The sequence below is a fragment of the Centruroides sculpturatus genome, unplaced genomic scaffold, assembly GCF_000671375.1.
Source record: "Centruroides sculpturatus isolate CEXI.00-Female unplaced genomic scaffold, Cexi_2.0 scaffold698, whole genome shotgun sequence".
NCBI classification, from domain to species: domain Eukaryota; kingdom Metazoa; phylum Arthropoda; class Arachnida; order Scorpiones; family Buthidae; genus Centruroides; species Centruroides sculpturatus.
Window position 1 is genome coordinate 254,946 of NW_019385119.1, and position 18,791 is coordinate 273,736.

General features: G+C 30.2%; 1 protein-coding gene across 3 annotated transcripts in view; it reads right to left on the reverse strand.

The window, feature by feature from the left end:
- Positions 1–18,791, reverse strand: part of LOC111635034 (cytokine receptor-like factor 3) — a 34,006-nt gene that overhangs the window by 11,407 nt on the left and 3,808 nt on the right. For all 3 annotated transcript variants that reach the window (XM_023379882.1, XM_023379881.1, XM_023379880.1), the window contains 5 exons: positions 11,672–11,800; positions 11,312–11,519; positions 7,841–7,922; positions 7,484–7,661; positions 7,141–7,384 (listed from right to left, as the gene is read on the reverse strand). In XM_023379882.1, the coding sequence (XP_023235650.1) occupies positions 7,141–7,384; positions 7,484–7,661; positions 7,841–7,922; positions 11,312–11,519; positions 11,672–11,779 (820 nt within the window). In that variant the 5' untranslated portion in view covers positions 11,780–11,800. The remainder of the gene's footprint in view (positions 1–7,140; positions 7,385–7,483; positions 7,662–7,840; positions 7,923–11,311; positions 11,520–11,671; positions 11,801–18,791) is intronic.

Here is an 18,791-nt window from a genome sequence, read left to right on the forward strand (position 1 = left end):
TTGTTTAAATTGAATCCTCACACCACAAAACTAATTTCTGTTATCAAGATATTACTACTTGGCATCTTTGGTGGATCTTAATCTGTAATTTTTGATGTGGAAATACTTAAAAAGTGTGATTTATCAACATGTTGAAAATGTGGCAGTCTCAAAAGACATTATATCACACGAATCTGAAATTTGTTCAGTCTGTCATTGTTTACACCTTCAGAATAGGACCAAATTGACCAAGTTTTCCCTGAAGTGCTAAGGTCTCTGTATAGCATGAGTGTTTTGTAGAAATGTTTTTAGTGTTTTCACAGCAATAGTTGAGTGTTTGATAAAAAATGAATTAGTACCAAATGTCTTTTGCATATCCTGAAATGTTACCATACTATTTAGCAGTCCAAATTTGGTTGCATTTGGACTGCAAAATAGCTCACTAGAAAGCATTGAATAGAAGTTCATAATGATCACCTGGTAAATAAAGATATAGCAATGAAAAAGCATTATTAATATAAAAAATATTGCTTCACAATTAATTATAATCAATGCAAAACAAAATAATAAAATTGACATAATCAATGAAACAAAGGTTGTGTTTTAGAAAAATTTCAACTAAATTAAAAAAAAAAAAAAAACAATTGGCAAAATAAATCAGGATACTATTAAGCCTACCTGAATATTGGANATAACGGAATTTGTTGATCATTTCCCAGAATTTTTTGGAGTCTTTAGTTCTTATCAGATTGTTATTTAATTCAGCAAAATATCTCCTCTTTTTAGCTTTAATTAGATTATTATAAATTCTTTTATTTTCAACATATTTCTTCCAGTCCACTTCACTATTTGTTTTCCTGAATCGAACCAGACTTCTTTGTTTCTTTTTCTTATGATAGAAGCATTTATTATCATACCAACACTGTTTATAAGTCCATGGGAAATTCCCCGACCAGTAATTAACTCGACACATCTCTAAAAGCCTAATAAAATTTTCATAACTATCAAACGGATTTGAATCTATTCCTTGACATAACATCTCATTGACCTTACTCGGAATATCTTCTAATATACCCCGTATGTTAAATCTTTTAGTTTTCCTTTTGTCATATCTAAATTGTTTTTGCGAAACCGAACTTGAAGTGAATGTATTATAACTATGACCTAATAGAGATAATTGAGTTGGAAAATGGTCAGATTGATCCTTATTAATCACCTTCATTTTGTTACAGTAATGTATCATCTCTTCATTACATATTACATAGTCAATGACTGATTTGCCTATATGACTCACAAATGTAAATTCGGCAGGAACATCTCCTGCCATTCTGCCATTTAGTATAATCCAGCTATTTTCCTGCACAAACCTCAATAGTAATTCTCCCGTAATATTACTCATCTTATCTTTAGAACTTCTTGAATTAGCAATATTTAATCTATCACCTTCATAGATTACATCTATTTTTTCTCCGATGCGGCCATTAAAGTCTCCTCCCATTATCCATAAGTCTATAAAATTATTCCACTGGTTAATCATTTTCTGAACTTCTTCAAAGTATTTACTAACATTTGAAGTTGGGTTAATATATGTTAATATAACACCCAAAGTTAAAGCTCTCCATGTTTTTTGAAGTTCAGAGTTTAATTCTATCCAGACAAAAATGGCCCAAGGCTCCATCCGAGTTTGAACTACATGTCCAAACGATCTCTTAATTAATAATAATAATCCACCTGCCGGTCTACCAAACTTCTGTGTCTTATGTGCAGCACTATATAACATCCAACATTCGTCCTCTAAATTCAAATTCTCTAATTTATTTATATTGGTCATCCATGTTTCAGTAATTCCTATAATATCATGAAACAGCAAATATTGCTTTATAGATTGATCATACATTTTTTTAACCAGACCTTGGATATTCCAGAAACTCATATGTACGTTTTTAAATATATTCTTCGATCCAGGTTCACAAGAAGAATTAGCTACCAAATCATGCTTATCCATATAACAAGCTTCAAAATCATTAATTTTAGTATCACCCTCTTTTTCCTTATTATTTTCCGTCACTTTGGAATAATTATACTTATCTGCATAGTGCCCTTCTATAAAAAACAATCAACTTGGATTACTTTTTCCAATTCTAAATCATATGTATACACTAACCCTTCTTTTATATAATAATCATCTCTTACAATGACCTTAAATCCATTTGATTTTTCATGGGCTACTTTAGCCATTAGCTTTAGCCTTCTAACCCTAGATCGTTTACATAGATCAGCCGTGAGTATTATCTTTTCCTTATATTTTAATGATAATTTCGGCTTAGCTTTCCAGAATTCTCTCAGAATAGAATTCCTATCATAGACAGAGTTAAGAGTAATTTTAATTATTGATTTATTGCCATTTTTAGATATTTTAACTAAACTAACCAGTTCACAATTCTCTAGTCCTAGCTCAGTCCCAATAAAATGGGAGATTTCTTCCGAGAGATCCTCTGTCTCAAACGGATAATTAAAAATTATAATGTTATTTCTCGTTTTTTCGTTTATTAACTTGTCTATCTGAAATTCCAACATACCTTTCAAAGCCGAGCCTTTACCGACTTCTTTATCCAGATTCTCTACTCTGCGAGATACACTATTTAATTTCTCCTTCAACCCGACGTGTTCTTTCTTCAATGTGACCAGTTCTTCCTTTATTAACTGTAAGTCTGAGTTCAATATTGTAAACTTTTCCTGAATCAAATGATAAACTGCTTTGATAGTATACGGCGTCTCTTCAGTAATGTGTTCTTCCACAACTGATGACGATGAAAAATAATCCTGAATATTAGAATCTCTTATCACACCTAATTTTCCTTTCGAGGAAGAATCTCCAGATTGGCCTTGTTCATCTTCTATAAATTCTAACAGTTCACCTCTATCTATATTACGAGTATTAACTTTCCGCGGTCTACCGCGTCCCCGTTTTTGCATATCTTCGTAGTCCGGAGGGGATCTCGGCAAGGGACCTGGATTAGGCTCTATTCCTGCTATTATTAATAGACATATAATCAATTTCAAACATAATCGATTCGTTATGATCTGAAACTCCAAAATACTCATTATCTGCCTCTAAAATCACCAGACACTCCAACTATACTTTGAAAGTCAAACACAAGTTCACCAGCAGCGTCGACGACCACAGCGACTCCCCCCAACATGTATAATTCAAAATATTTAGAAAAATAATTCATAGCCAATGTAGTGATAGCTCTATATCAGTGTTCTGCAACCGGTGTGCCGCAGCGCACTGATGTGCCGTCACATGGTGAAAGGTGTGACGTGAACTTTTACATATTCTGTTAATTTCAAATTTTATTTATATATTTTTATCACAGTTGTTGTGTTTCTTATGCTTGTATTTCATTCTTTGCTGCAGCACTGATGAAATAAGATGATGTTTGTTTATTTTTTATTACAAGCCATGCATTTTTATGTATTCTAAGAAATTATATGTAAAGGAAATTTGCTCACAGGTGTTGATGTCTGTTTAATAACAATAATAATAGATTAGTGGCATTACGTAATTCTATTAATAGTATCATATCATACATTTTTGAGGGGAATAACATTTTGGCATGCCGTGTTGAGTCATGGGTGTGCCGCAAGTAGAAAAAGGTTGCGGAACACTCTCTATATTACAAATTAATTAATTAAACAATAGGAAATAATTTTTCATATAATTTAATAAACTGAAAAATTCAAAAACAGAATGGTGTTTCTTATGTAAGCATTTTTTGTACATTGTATATTCTTACATACAGTAGAATCTACTTATTGTAATTACTTTAGGGTTGCCTATAATAACAATATAGGCATTTTAGAAATGCCTATAATATTAATAAATAATAATAATAATAGACTGATAATATTAAATCAGAGTAAGTAAATATCAGTGAAAATTCTGGTTATATCAATTAACATTAAAAAGATATTTTATTAATTATATTGTTTTTACTTGTTCTAATCCATTTTATAATTAAACAAAAGAAATTCAGCAATTTAAACTATTGCACTGCAAGCAAATATAATAATCATAAAATTTTAAATGTAAAAACTTAAAAAACATCTTCACTTGCTGTCAATTAAGATACAAATATGATAAAAATTGTAAAAATAGATCAAAGTTTGATAACTAATAAAAGAGTAAGAGGCTAATAACATTTCCTTGTTGTCATTTCTATTATAGAAATAAATATATAAACTTTATTGTATAATTTATAACAGTTAGATTTTAAGATCTAGCAGATATTAAGCTAAATTTGATAAGTGGATGGATATTGAAATTTTAATGGATTGTTGAAAGAAAAGCTATATTATTTTCACTTCTGCTTAAGAAGTTTTTAAAATGGTCCCTTGAAAAACTTCCTGAGTTACATTGTATATCATTAGAAATTTATTTATTTATTTAAGCAACAAGAAAAGTCTCCAAACTCTTTCCCTAGGAACTACACCCATCATCAAGCTGCCATAGCTTTGAACTGGGTCTATGAGCATTTGTGCTTCATGTCTTTTTTGTGCATCCATTAGCAAAAATAAAGTGAAAAAATGAAATATCTATTGCTTGAGTGATTGACAGATGTACAAAGATGGTGTTCTGTCTTAAGTGAATCTTATCTTTACATAAGAAGAAATCAGCCAGTCTTTTCAATAAACTGAAATAGAAAGAACGGAATATTGTGATGAAGTATTGCAAGAACAGGATTTAAAGGATGGCTTGATTGGTTTTTGAAACAAGAGCATTTCTTAGCTTAAAGGTTACTTACTGGAGCGAATATTTCTGGTGTAGTTTTATTAACAATATTGTACTTACATTTGTGAGACTCTGCACTATGTAATTTATTTACATAACTAAATCATAATATAATGTCTTGATGATAAAATGTATGATAACTGTCAACTTTCACACCTGGAAGTAAATTGTTTGTTAAGTTCTCAGCAATAAAAGCAACGCTTTCTCATAACTTTCCGACCTACTGTCTCAATTTCATCAGTTCAATATAGCAAGGAACTGCAAGTTTAGGCAGTCGTCACCAGTTCCTCGACCGATAATCTGTGCTCTAAAATAAATTACCCTATTAACTCGGACTCGAAACATTTGTGCCTCCGAATCGGAATAACTTTGTCGTCAACCCGAAATAATTCCAGAATTTACTCCCAGAATACATCTTATCCAGAACTGTTCTAACATGCCAACCTTTGCATTTCTTCAACCTTCCTAAGGAATAGACCGAATTCTCTCCGGCATCAAGTCTACAACCAGATCCTTCAACTACAGGTATTTATCGCCACACGAACCTCATGTAAACTCTCTCTCTCTCGAGAAATGTGGAGATATCTAGATCTATTTTAGTTTGATTTATTATAACTCGTTTAACGATTTAAAATGTATAAAATATATTTTTTTTTTTTTACAAATAAACAGTTTTTTTGTTAACCTAGTCTCTGCATGAGTCACTTCCTGCTCGTTATCTCACGGTCTCCATCCTGAATCCAATCCGCAGCCACTTGTGTGACCTACTTTCTAATCCAAACCGATTTGCCATTGTGGCTTCCATTTCCATTGGGACATGGTAGTGTCATCCTTGATAGGGCATCAAAGAGGTGTCGACCCTCTGGTCACACTGTTGTCAGAAGTTGAGAATTTTAAGCCCAGGACACACTGATGTCAGAGCAGGATCAAATTTTTCAGGAAAATTCTAACAAATCAGACTAATCATAATCAAATCTAAATAGGATGGAGGCTAGAGGAGAAGGATGCACACAAGGAGAGACAGCAGGAAATGCTGCATTAGGCGGACTTGGAGCATGATTCCTTTAATACCCTCTTTTGCGGGGGATGCTGATGGTCTTAAGGTCACTGATTTCTTTGAATCACTAGATAAAATAGCTAAATTAACCAATTGGGCAAAGGTGCAATGTTTAGGCGTTGCCAAACTAAAATTGATGGGTATAGCCAGAGATTTTGCATGGAAGGATGTGAGGATAAAAGAATTGAAAAAAGGATTGAAAGATTGCATCTGATAATGTAAAAATAAATAAATATTCAGTTCTTTTATGTAAATCAGGAAAATGGAATTTGTCTCAAGCTACTGCCATAGAACTGGTATAAGGTAAATTACAGAATTTGAAATGAGTTTAACATTATTGGAATAATCTAGAATATCATCAAACAATTTCTACTTTCTTTTGCACCTTTGATATCTAGAAATATTAACAGAGACATCAATCTTGTCTTTCCTTGCTGTAGAGTATCAAACAATTTAAAAGTGCATTCTCTGTGGAATGCTGGGGTGTGAAAAATCATATTGGTCATTGCTCAAAAACTTTTCATAAGATGAAACTTTCTTTAAATAAAAAAAAAAGTATGGAAAATGGCAATTTGTGATACTACTACTATTTGATGGAATGCATTACATACATAACCTGGGGTACACCTGTATATGGCAACGTTCAATCAATAACAACCTCTTAGAAGAATTTTATGAAAAATATTTTAAAATTAATAATTGATTGTACAGATATTTAAAAAATTTTCATTATCATCTTATGTTAAGAACAACTCTTGTATTCTTATATTAAATTTTATATTTTTGTTATTAGAGAGATTGTGGTCAAAGCTTTCATCTCTAAAATATGAACATCAAATGTTTTAGAGATGAAAACTTCAGCCACAACCTCTCTACTATATAGAATAAACCTTACATACTGTTTACATGAATGAAAACATAGTTCTAATACGATTAAAGTTGGAAATATAAATTTAACAAAATTAACATTTAACTACTTCATTTAAGTTATAAATCCTATTTACAATATCATAACTAATTATTCTGATAAAAAAGAAAATGTTGTTTTCTTTCAATTACATCTGATATTTTCATTCAGTTTTCAGAATATCATTGGTATTATCAAGCACTCTAATTCCTCTTACAGGAATATAAATTTAATATATCTTTTAATTAAAATAATCCAATTAATACAAAACCTTTTAAGACAACTTCTCATTAGAAAAGTTAATGCACACTTAGTTTATTTTTACTTAATTAATTATTTCTTTTAAGTTTCTACAGTAAATCATAAAATATTAATACAAATCAATAAAAATTAAAATATTACCATAATTAGGAATTGTAGTCATTGCAATGTGTGGTTCTGACCATCTTTTCCATTCTCCATTCTTAACACAGCAGGAAACTCTAAATGTGTATTGTTTTCTGTATTGGATATCTCTGACCAGGTAAGATTTTTCAGGGCCTTTATAAGCAAATTCATAATTATTAACTAACTGTGGATTCTTTCTAACATTTCCAGAGCAATATTGTAAACCAAAAGTTCTTTCTTCAATGTTTTCTTCATCTGTCTGCAATAAAAAAAAACACATTTTATATATATAATTTTTTTATAAAACTAATCTAATGTATTATTGATGATTAACTAAATAATTAAAGTTTTTTCTTACCTCTTCCCAATGAATGACTAAACCTCCTGGTCTTTCTTCAACATGTATAATCTGAACTGGAGAAAATGCACTTACAAATCCATGATTATAAATTAAACTTGATATTTCTGGAAGAAGTTTTGTAGAAAAATTAACATTGATATTTGCAACTTGAGCAGGATTTGGAACTTCTGGCAATCTAAATTTTTAAAATCATAATATTAAATATAACAGTCCTTAAAGTACATCAATTATAAAATATAAACATCCATTAACCCAATTTTTAGATGTCAATTACATACTGTATTTAACTAAAACCTCAAACAGAAAAACTATTTTTATTAAAAGAAATTTATAAATATATAAAATAATACATACAATCCAATCATGGAAGTCTTGCTTAAATAAGATGTAATTTGTTCTGAAGAAACTGGAACATCTTTTTTCAAAATATTTTCTCCTGAAATATCATCTTATAAATTAAATAATATTAAATAGTACTGATTAATTAATTTAAATTCAAATGTATAAAGTAAATAAATAAACGTTAAAGGAAAAAAATAAATAAATAATACAATACTAGTCTCTTTTTTATTAAAACTTCTTGATAATTTTATTTGTAAGGTCATTTATATATATATATATATATAAATGAACTTGTTGGTGTTGGTGCAGATTAAAGTGTGCCTTTCTGATTTGAGTTAAATGCTGAGTCTAAGGTGGCAAATACAGGTACATATTTCTAATGATAATACTTTCGTTTCTACAGATAATAGCCAGTGTAGAACAAAATCTAAGTCCTCTCTCTCATTCTCTGTTGATAAGAGAACAGCCACCTTTAACAAGAGGTAGCAATGCAGTTAAAGTGACAAGGTCAGCTGATATAGATACAATGCTTTGTATGCCATCTGGTACTTTCTCTGATATGTAGAAAAGGGAGAAAGTTTGTGAGGAAGAGAACGAGGTCAATTTCAAAACCACATTAGAAGCAAGTGTTAATCGTATGGAAAGCAAAGACTGCTCAACTGAAGTTTTCCTGCATCACATGATTAAATTAATACAGGGAATATTATTATATTATATTGTAAGATAATGGAACAACTATTGGAATTTAAATCAGTGATCAGTTTAAGTTTTCAATTTTAATTTTCTTTGCACAAATTTTATTAGATTCAAACCATTTTAGACACTTGTGAACAAGAAAAAGCTGCATTGAAATTAAAACATAATATATATGAAATACAAAAAGTAGAAAAGCAGATAAATTGTTTCATCAAGATATCAAAGAATTCAATGCCAAAATTCATATTACCAGATATTGATAGGTGATTGCAAGTACAACAGCACAATGCAAATAATTTATTAACTTTATCTAACCAACATAACTTGATAATATTTGGTTATCCCTTGACAGATAATGTGAATATCAGGGAAGCTCTCTTAAATTTGTTCAGAAATTCTTTGAAACTCAAAGAGATAAAACATGAAGAAATAACCAAAGTATATTTTATAAGAAAGGTAGACCCTTCTATTATTATAATAGAGTTAAGTTCCATCCCAGAAAAAAAAAAAAAAAAAAAAAAAATCAAATATTGTCAGCTTTTTATAATTATAAAAATGAGAATCATGATCAATTTTTCAAGAACTTACGAATGTGTTCTGATTTAACTCAAAAAACAAGAGAATGAAAAATAAAAATTTTACCTTTTTATATAAAGGCAAAAAGAAAGGGTTAAAGGTGATGTAAGGACTGATTTTATAATTTATGAAAACAAGAAATATACATATAGCTATAATAATGATGATCTGGTTGACACTAAGTTTTTTTTTAGAGAATTCATTTTTTTTGTAGAAATCATTTAAATAAGTTATTTCATTTGGCTAAAGATATAGTTAATCAGAGTAGAATAGTTGACTTAGATTGTTCGGACATTCCATTAAATAACAAACCTAATGTAAAGTTATCTGTTGGAATATGCAGGGTGCAAGAAATAAGATTTTTTTCAACTTATTTTAACAAAATTTTAACAGGATATAATATACTTGGTTTAGAAGAAACTTGAATAACTAAATTTACTGAAACAGAAATTGCACTCCTGCAAAGTTTACATAATTATATTTTGGTCCAAGCAACCAAAAAATCTAGTATGGGTAGACCAAGGGGGATTATGTTGTTATTAATAAGAAAAACTTTGGGAGAAACTGTTTACTCTCATCAATGTTCATATTTAATATTTGCTATGGTCAAACTTGACAGAAGTAATTTTAGAATGTTTTCAAATAGTTATCTGGCAACAGCTGTGAACTACATGCTGCAATATGAAAATATTCTGAATCCCTTTAATGAATTTGAGCAGATTATGGAGAGCTGATTACATTTTCTTCTTGGTTAATAATTGGTGATTTTACACTAGAATAGAAAGCAAATGTAAGACAAATTATTATGGGAATAACTCAGCTATCTGTAACAAAAGAATGAGTCATGATTCTGGAAGTAATAACAAAAGAAGATTACTGTTAAATTTCGTCCAAAATTATAACCTGTTTGTCTTAAATGGGCATTTTGTTGGCAATTTCCCAGGTTGTTATACCCACATCTCCTAAAACGGAGCTTCGCTAATTGACTATGTTATATGTTCGAATTTTTGTTCAACTATTGCACTAAATTTGAGGTTTCTGATGTTGATGTATCCGTTTATTTTCCAATTCAACTGACAATAGAACAGGGCTAAAATAATTCATCCTTTGACAGAAAATCAAGGAAAGTGTACAGGCAATTACAAAGAAATATAAACATGATGATAATACCTTTGAACAAGAGATTGGCAATAAAATAAGATCAATTCAAAATATAGCATTTGTGAGAATTGAGATTAAGAGGTTAATTATTTTTTTAGAAATTATCGTTAAAGGAACGTTTTAGTTTAGAATAAAATTTTAAACAAAAAAGATGTAACATTTGTCATTCTCAGAGAGAAGGGAAGTTGAACTTCCTTTTAGACGGCTAACTTGTGAGATGAATCAGATGCAGCCTTTGCACATGTTACTGGGAGGTCCCTATAAAAAGGGGCATTTTCCTGCCTTTGGTGCAGTTCCCTGAAGACAGAACATGTCACATGAAATTCGCATAATACCTTAGAAAGGACAGTCACATAGGAAGTCGGCAATATTTTATAATGCGCACATAGAAGTTACACTCAAGGTTCACATTTTCATCTCAGTTTCCTCTCACATAAAGAATCATACATCAACTGAAGACAAGAATAAACCGCCTAAGTGAAGATAGTATAAATTATAGATTTATGTAACTCTCTCTCTCTCTCGCACATAGATTAGATTAGCATATATTTTGATCTCTCAGAATGTTGTATTTTCATTGTAATTGTTTCATTTGACTTTTATTAAATTTTGTGTTGTGTTTTTAATTGGTCTAGTTAATTAGTCTCCATTCATATAGAGAAGTAGACCCTCCTATGATTTTATGGACGTCGTCAATTGTATGTCTCATTTATCATCTATAATAGTTTACGCTTATTAACATGAGTCACATGAGTTCACGTAGTCAGGTCTTTTTTTTTTTTTTTTTGTTTTCTTGGGCAGATCTGGCAAACACCCTAGAGTTGGCATCCGAACTCTTCTTTTTTTTATGCATTGTGTTATCATTTCTTATTAAATCAATTGTTATTTTAATTTTGTACTGTCTTAATCATATTGTATTATCATCTTTGTGGCTATCGACACAACCGCATATTTCACAATATATATAGTATAAATAAATAGCTTAAATTTTAAAATGTTTTTAAAAACTTATAGTTATGTTATAATTATACTGAAAAAACAAAAATTTACCCTCTCGTAACATGGCAGTTGTTGCAGCCATGTTTTCTTCTATCTCTTTCTGACATTCAACTAATGGAACAATTGCTTCATTACAGAAAGTAGTTATTTCTGTTAGAAGTTGATCACGTCGTCTCTCTAAAGTGGTAGTAATCAATTTAGTTATGTTCGTAAAATAATCTTTAACAAGATTTTCAGACTTCTTGGCAGACTGATCAACCTTTAATTAGATTAAATAATATAAAAATTTTTGTTTTAAATGTGTTATTAAATTATTAAAAAGTAGCAAAATTTGTGAAATTTGATACTAAAATTCAAATAATTTTTGACATTTACTATGTAATACAATAAATGATTTAATTTTTCACTTGCCTGTCTAACAGCTATTCCTAATTGATCTAATAGATCTTGAAGATGCTTTAGATAATCCTTTCCGGTGCTTAAAGATTCTTTTACTTCATAATCATGTGTTTCATTCATAATAATAAAAGGTATGCAAACCTATATTAAAAATAGAATTTAAGTAAATAAATTTAAATAAAAGTTTTGTTGCATACTTATTGTACAGCATATTTGAAAATTTAAATACTTTGTAACTTATAAAATGTCATTAGTTTAAAGACAATGCTTGTAATTTCTATTATTTGGAACTGAAAGATAATGCAAGTTTTCAACTTTACACAAAATCACAATTACATAAAATCAAATATTTAATTTTATAAGATTCTACTTGTAAAGAAATATTTATTAAACTATCCATCGTACATTGACTAAATTTAAATACAATTTATCTAGTGAATTCTTTAATGATCAAAAGAAATTATTAGTAACAGATGAATTACCATTTTTCAGTAATATTAATTATTCAATTACTGAATTAATTAGTTTAGAAGTCTGGAAAAAACAGTTCAGAATAAAACTTGAAATATCTACAATTCTTGATTAATGATTATGCATATTGGGTTCCAGTTTGAAAAAACTGTAACCCAATATAAATTACAGTTTGAAAAAACTGTAATCCTATAAATCCCCACTGTCATCTCTCTGTCTGTCTGCCCTTCCTTAATCTCAAGAATGAAGTTAGATGAAAGTCGAGACCAGATATGGAAAGCTTAGGACAGGAGGTCCCAATTAACTATATACAAACTTCTGGTCTAGACTGGAAGTGACGTGATTTCAAATCAAAAATTTTCTCAGAACAGAGTTACATAGATGACTGGCATGACTCTGTTGTTGTCAGGAAAAGCACAATGTACAGGGGAAAGATATTACTAATTTGAGATTGAGAGTATATAGGTCTATATATTTTAAATTAAATAAATTAAAAATTGCAGCCTGACATTGTGACAATGTCATAATAATTTTTCCTTGTTGACAGTTATATTTTCTGAATATTCAATGACAAATTTCTTTCAGTTGTATGTTAATTCAGATATGATATAATCAGAAAATCAAGATCATCATTAGGATTTTGCCAAGGAATAAATGAATAAACTGATTAATATGTCAAAAATAGTTGTCTCAATAGATTCTAGTGTTTGTATTAGTAACACAGTTATAGGGTATAAAAAAAGTAAATTTATTAATTACCTTAAAATAATATAAAAAATAAATTCCTTGTAACAAACTAAGGTTATAATCTATTTCTTGAACTAAATCAAAATGAATTTATATTCAATAATAGAATATTGTAAACAAAATTAATATTCTCTACCTTTTGTTGGATTTGTAATATATTCAGTTATACAATTCCTCAAATAACTAGTTAATCAGTTTTTATTGTAACCAATTTGACAACCTTAGATTCAAATAACAAAGTATGACTGTATTTTGTTTCAATTTCATTGACTAATGAGAAGTATGTACAGTGGATCCCCAGTTAATGAATGTCCTGGTTAACAAACTTTTATTTTGAAAAAATTTTGTCTCGGATAATGAACTTAATGGCTTTTTGTGTTAAATTTGTAAGTTTGCTTTCACGAAACTTTCTAAACCACTTACAGCACGTAGAATCATCAATGGCTCCCTCACCATACACAGAACATATCTTTTTTTGTGTCTGCGAAGCATTCTTGCCTTTTCAGAAATAAAAAAGCATAATATGTCAAAAATGCTCCTTATTTTCTGCCATTTGTAATGCTTAACAAAATTTTTAAAACATAACTAAGTAACACAACTTTATTCTCAAATACTAGCTGAGATCTCTTTTGTCAAGCAACATCGAAATTTTACACATGTGAAGGAAATAACACTTCAGTGTTGCGTTTTTAGCCAGCTGGTGCTAAAAATGGGATGAACTTTTGCATCAACCCAATAGTTTCCAGCCGTTCTGGAACCTCACAAGTTTCAGTTGCTCTTAAGCATGCGCGAGGTAAGCATTGCTTTCTCGAGTGTGCTAAACTTCATTTTTTAGTTTTATTTATATTGTATATTTAATCAATATGGCACTGAAGAAAGAGAAAAGTGACAGTGGAAATAGAAAACGTTTTAGTGTAGCATTAAAGAAAGAAATTATTGCAAAATACGAGAATGGCATTCGTGTTTCTGACATCGCTAAAGAATATAATGTGGCAAAATCAACTATCTCTACAATTATTAAAAACAAAAAAGCATTTAAGGCTGCCGAAGTGGCTAAAGGAGTGAATGTGATATCGAAACAAAGATCTAAAGTTTTAGATGAAATTGAAAAACTGTTGCTAATATGGATCAATGAAAAGCAACTTGCTGAAGACAGTGTTAGTGAAGCTATAATTTGTGAAAAGGCTAAAAATTTATACAATGACTTGTTGACCCAGACACCCAGTACAAGTGCAGACAGGCAGGACTTTAAAGTGAGCCAAGGGTGGTTTGATAGGTTTTGCTGACAAACTGGAATTCACAGTGTCATAAGTGTCATAAGACATGGGAAGGCTTCAAGTTCAGATGAAAAAGCAGCAAAAGCATTTGTAGATGAATTCACATAGTTTGTAAAAAGTGAAGGATACGTCTGGAATCAAGTGTTTAATTGCAATGAGACCGGTCTTTTTTGGAAAAGAATGCTTAGACAAACGTACATAACCCAAGAAGAGAAAGCACTTCCCGGGCACAAACCCATGGAGGACAGACTCACTCTTTTATTTTGCACTAATGCAAGTGGTGACCTCAAAATCAAGCCACTTTTAGTCTACAACGCTGAAAATCCACATGCCTTTAAGAGAAAAAATGTGATAAAGTCCAAACTGCCTGTACAATGGAAGGCAATTAGTAAGGCGGGTAACTCAGACTTTATTCATGGATTGGCTCACAGAAGTGTTTGCTCCTACTGTTAAAAATTATCTTCAGGAAATGGATATTCCTCTTAGATGTCTTCTCTTAATGGATAATGCTCCAGCACATCTACCAAATTTGGAGGACGACTTGGATAGTGAATATGACTTCATCAAGGTCAAATTCTTTCCACCCAATACAACTCCATTACTGCAACCAATGGATCAGCAAGTGATTTCCAATTTTAAAAAGCTGTATACCAAGGCACTGTTTACTATGTGTTTTCAGGTTACCAATGATACCGACTTAACTCTTGGAGCTTTTTGGAAGGAACGTTTTAACATCCTGCATTGTATCAACCTTATTGACAAAGCCTAGAGTGAGGTCTCTCACCGCACTTTGCAATCAGTCTGGAGGAAACTTTGGCCAACTTGTGTACCAGAGTGAAACTTTCAGGAATTTGAAGAAGAGAGCTCTCCTGATGTAGTGCATGAAAATCATGTCCATTGGCAAGAGTTTGAGAGTAGAGATAGATGATGCAGACGTGGAGGAGTTGCTGAAAGACCATCAAAATGAACTAACAACAGAAGAGCTGGTTGCCATGCAGGAAGAACAGATGAAAGTCTTACAAGAAGAGCATTCGTCAGAGGAAGATGCTAGGGAAGAAATCACCAGTGCTGAGATCAAGGAAATTTGCAGAAAATGGAATGATGTGAGGAATTTATCAAGAAGCATCATCCTAACAAAGTTGTGGCTAATAGAGTCATTAATTTAATGAATGACACTGTGCTAGCACATTTTAGAAAAATTTTGATTAAGAGAGTAAGACAATCAACTTTAAATCACTTTCTTGTTCCTTATCAAAAGAGACCTCGACTTGAAGAAACTCCCGATGCAGTGCTAACCGATATTTTTATGGAGGGGGATTCCTCCTCCAAGCATTAAGCTCTGTAGAAACAAAGGTATGTACAGCGCTACTTTATTAATTAAATAAAGTTTACATATTTGTTGCTGTAATGATAGATACTATGTTTTCTTATATTTTCATCAAAGAGAACCTATTTTACAAATAAAATTACAAAAATACTGACAGCTAAAACAGATTAATTGTATTTGCATTAATTTCTATGGGAAAAATTGCTTCGGTTAACAAACAATTCAGTTAACGAACAGACTCGTGGAACAGATTACGTTCATTAATCGGGGTTCCACTGTATTATTTAACTTTTGAGTTAGCAAAAGAAAATGTAAAGTGGAACACAACACTAATTAAATATATAGTATTTTATAGATGAACTAAAAAACTATTATAAAGATATTAAATTGATATTAGTGTATTTTAGACTAAAAATATTTATATACTGTATATAAAAAGTTTTTAAATATTAAACTTTTTATTCACATAAATGCATTAAAAAGTAAATTTTCTTCAATTTTAACAGTATTCTTGGTATTATGTGATCAAAAACAAAAGCATGGGGCACTCATAGAAAGCCCATCAAAATTACGAGGGTCATTCTAAAAGTAAAGAACATTTGTTTCTCTAGATATTTTTATTTAAGATAATGAAACAAAACTTATTTTACAACACACATGATACCTTAACTATATTTCTACATAGTCACCATACAAATTTAAACATTTGTCATAGCCTATCATCAGCTTTTCTATGCCTTCTGCACACTCAGTTACCGCCAAGTTCTTGAAACCAGTCATTAACGGCCTCTTTCAGTTCCATACTGATTCCTGGCTAAAAAATCCTTCAATTTTGGGAAAAGATGTAATCACTCAGAGCCTAGTCCGAGCTATAAGAAGGATGTTCAAAAACTTCCCACTTAAACTGCTGAAGCAAGTTCTTCGTCAACACAGCAACATGTGGACATGCGTTATCCTGAAGAAGCACAATGCTTCTGGACAACAATCCCCACCATTTGTTTTGAACTGAAACTTCCTTCATCATATTACCATAAATCTTGGTTATCTGTCTGTAAATTTCAATAGGGTGGATTTTTTTGCATTCAAAAAGCATATTACACTACAAACCTCACACTTGGCAGGATCTTTAATTTTGTCACACATTTCAAAGTCACACTAAAAAACAGTAAACAATTGTTGTAGCTTGCTGTTAGCATCAGACAGGTGCAAAAACATGGAAAGGTCCATGACGTGGCAGTGGATGGTGGTGGGAGAACTGCACAGCTTGTCAGATCAAAACATTCTTTTCTTTTAGAATGACCCTCCTAATAGGAAGTGTAACTAAGGTTATTTCTAAACATGGACACACCATGCTTTTATTTTTGGTCCCATAATAACAAATATTGTGAAAGCTGAAGAAAATTTATATTTTAACTTTTTAGTGCATTTATGTGAATATATGCACTAAAACTTTTCTTTGTTTCTTTAAAATTTTTTTATATTTATTATTTTCTACTTTTTAGTTTTATACCTATATCACTGAATTATTGGGTTATTCGAAAAGTAATTTCATTTTTCTCTTGGCAAAAAACACAATATTTTTATATTAAATAAATATTTTATATATATAGACCATTTTGGTCAAATACCTGTTGTAATCGTTTCTGTTAGTAGCATGATTCCATGTTTATAAAAGTTTTGATGTTTGCTTACAAAAAATGGATCCAAGCAATTTTTGACATTTTCATTTCAAGTAACTGTCTTACAGTTTAAAAAATTTTGTAATGTCCAGAACAAGTAATAATCTGAGGGTGCCTGATCTGGCAAATATGGTTGGTGTGATAGCACATCCCATCTAAGCTGTAAGAGTTTCTGATGAGTTACCAAACTTGTGTGAAATTTGGCATTATCATGGTAAAATGCTACACCTGTTTTGTTGATCAATTCTGGCCTTTTCTGTTTGATGATATTACTCAATTTGTTTACTCGATGGTAGTACACTTTTGAATTAATTGTTAAATTGTCTGGTAAAAGCTCAAAAAAAAATTTTCCTTAAAATCCCACCAAAGAGAGCATCTCTCTTTAAGAACATGTGGAACCCATATATCGAGCTTTCAAACAAAACCAATTCGTTTCAAGTACTCATAAATGGTTCAATTTGACAAATTTAATCTCTTAGTGATTTCACGTGTTGTTATTCAACAGTTTGCTTCAATCAATACCTTTATTTTGTTTTCATTGGCTTCAATTTGCCATCCAGAAAGTGGTGCATCTTCAATATTAAGATTGCCAGAATGACATTTTGTAAACCAGTTTTGGCACTGTCTTTCTTTCAACACATCTTCTCCATACACGTCACACAATTTTTTTCTTGTTTGAACAGCATTTTGATTTTTTGGTAACAAAAAAAGCAAACTATGCCGAAAATGATGTTTTCGATTTTCCATATATGATGGGACACCAAAAAAAAAAAAATTGTACAGAATCAAACAAAATTTTTTACAAATAAACCTTTAAATGTCAGCTGTCAAAACATATAATGAAAATGTGGTTAAAAATGAAATTGGCTGGTAAAAACACATCTAATTCCTCTAGTAATAAAAAAATAAAATTACTTTCTGAACAACCCAATATCAAAATTCTTGTTTTAGCATTGGAAAGTGGGTGAAAAATCGAGTTACAAGATTTTATGTAAACAGTAAGACTAAAAAGAGGCAGAGGCAAAAGTTACCCTACATGTAACCCATCCATTACCAAATTTTGAAAAATTTTTAATTTTTGCAAATTTTTTGCTAATTGCTAAAATTGTTTGAAAATTCTAAAAAAAACTTATTGTCATAATATGTATGCAAAGTTTCAACTTGATTGGAAACTGGAAAATGGATGAAAATTGAGTTACTTTATCTGGACAGACAGTCAGCAGGCAGAGAAATGGACAGACAAAGTTAATAAAAAGCATATAAAAAATATAACTATATAATTATGAAAAAGTTGCTTCCTTAAATTATAAATACAAACACTTAAAAAAATCAAAAACCACCAACCATCATCTATTATTTTAGACTCTCAAGATTTGTTTATATTTTTATTCATGAATATAAAATTTGATTCGTGTAACATAAATAAACAAACAATATATTTTTAACATAAGACATTTACTATTTCAAGACATTTTAATGAAAAGTTTTATAATTAATAAATAAAACTGAGTTATTATATTATATGAAACAAAATAAATGACAATAAGATGGTTGTTTATTAAGCTGGTATATAAAATAAATATGCAATTATAAATGTCAATATTTTATTGGGTATATTTGCATTTTATCAT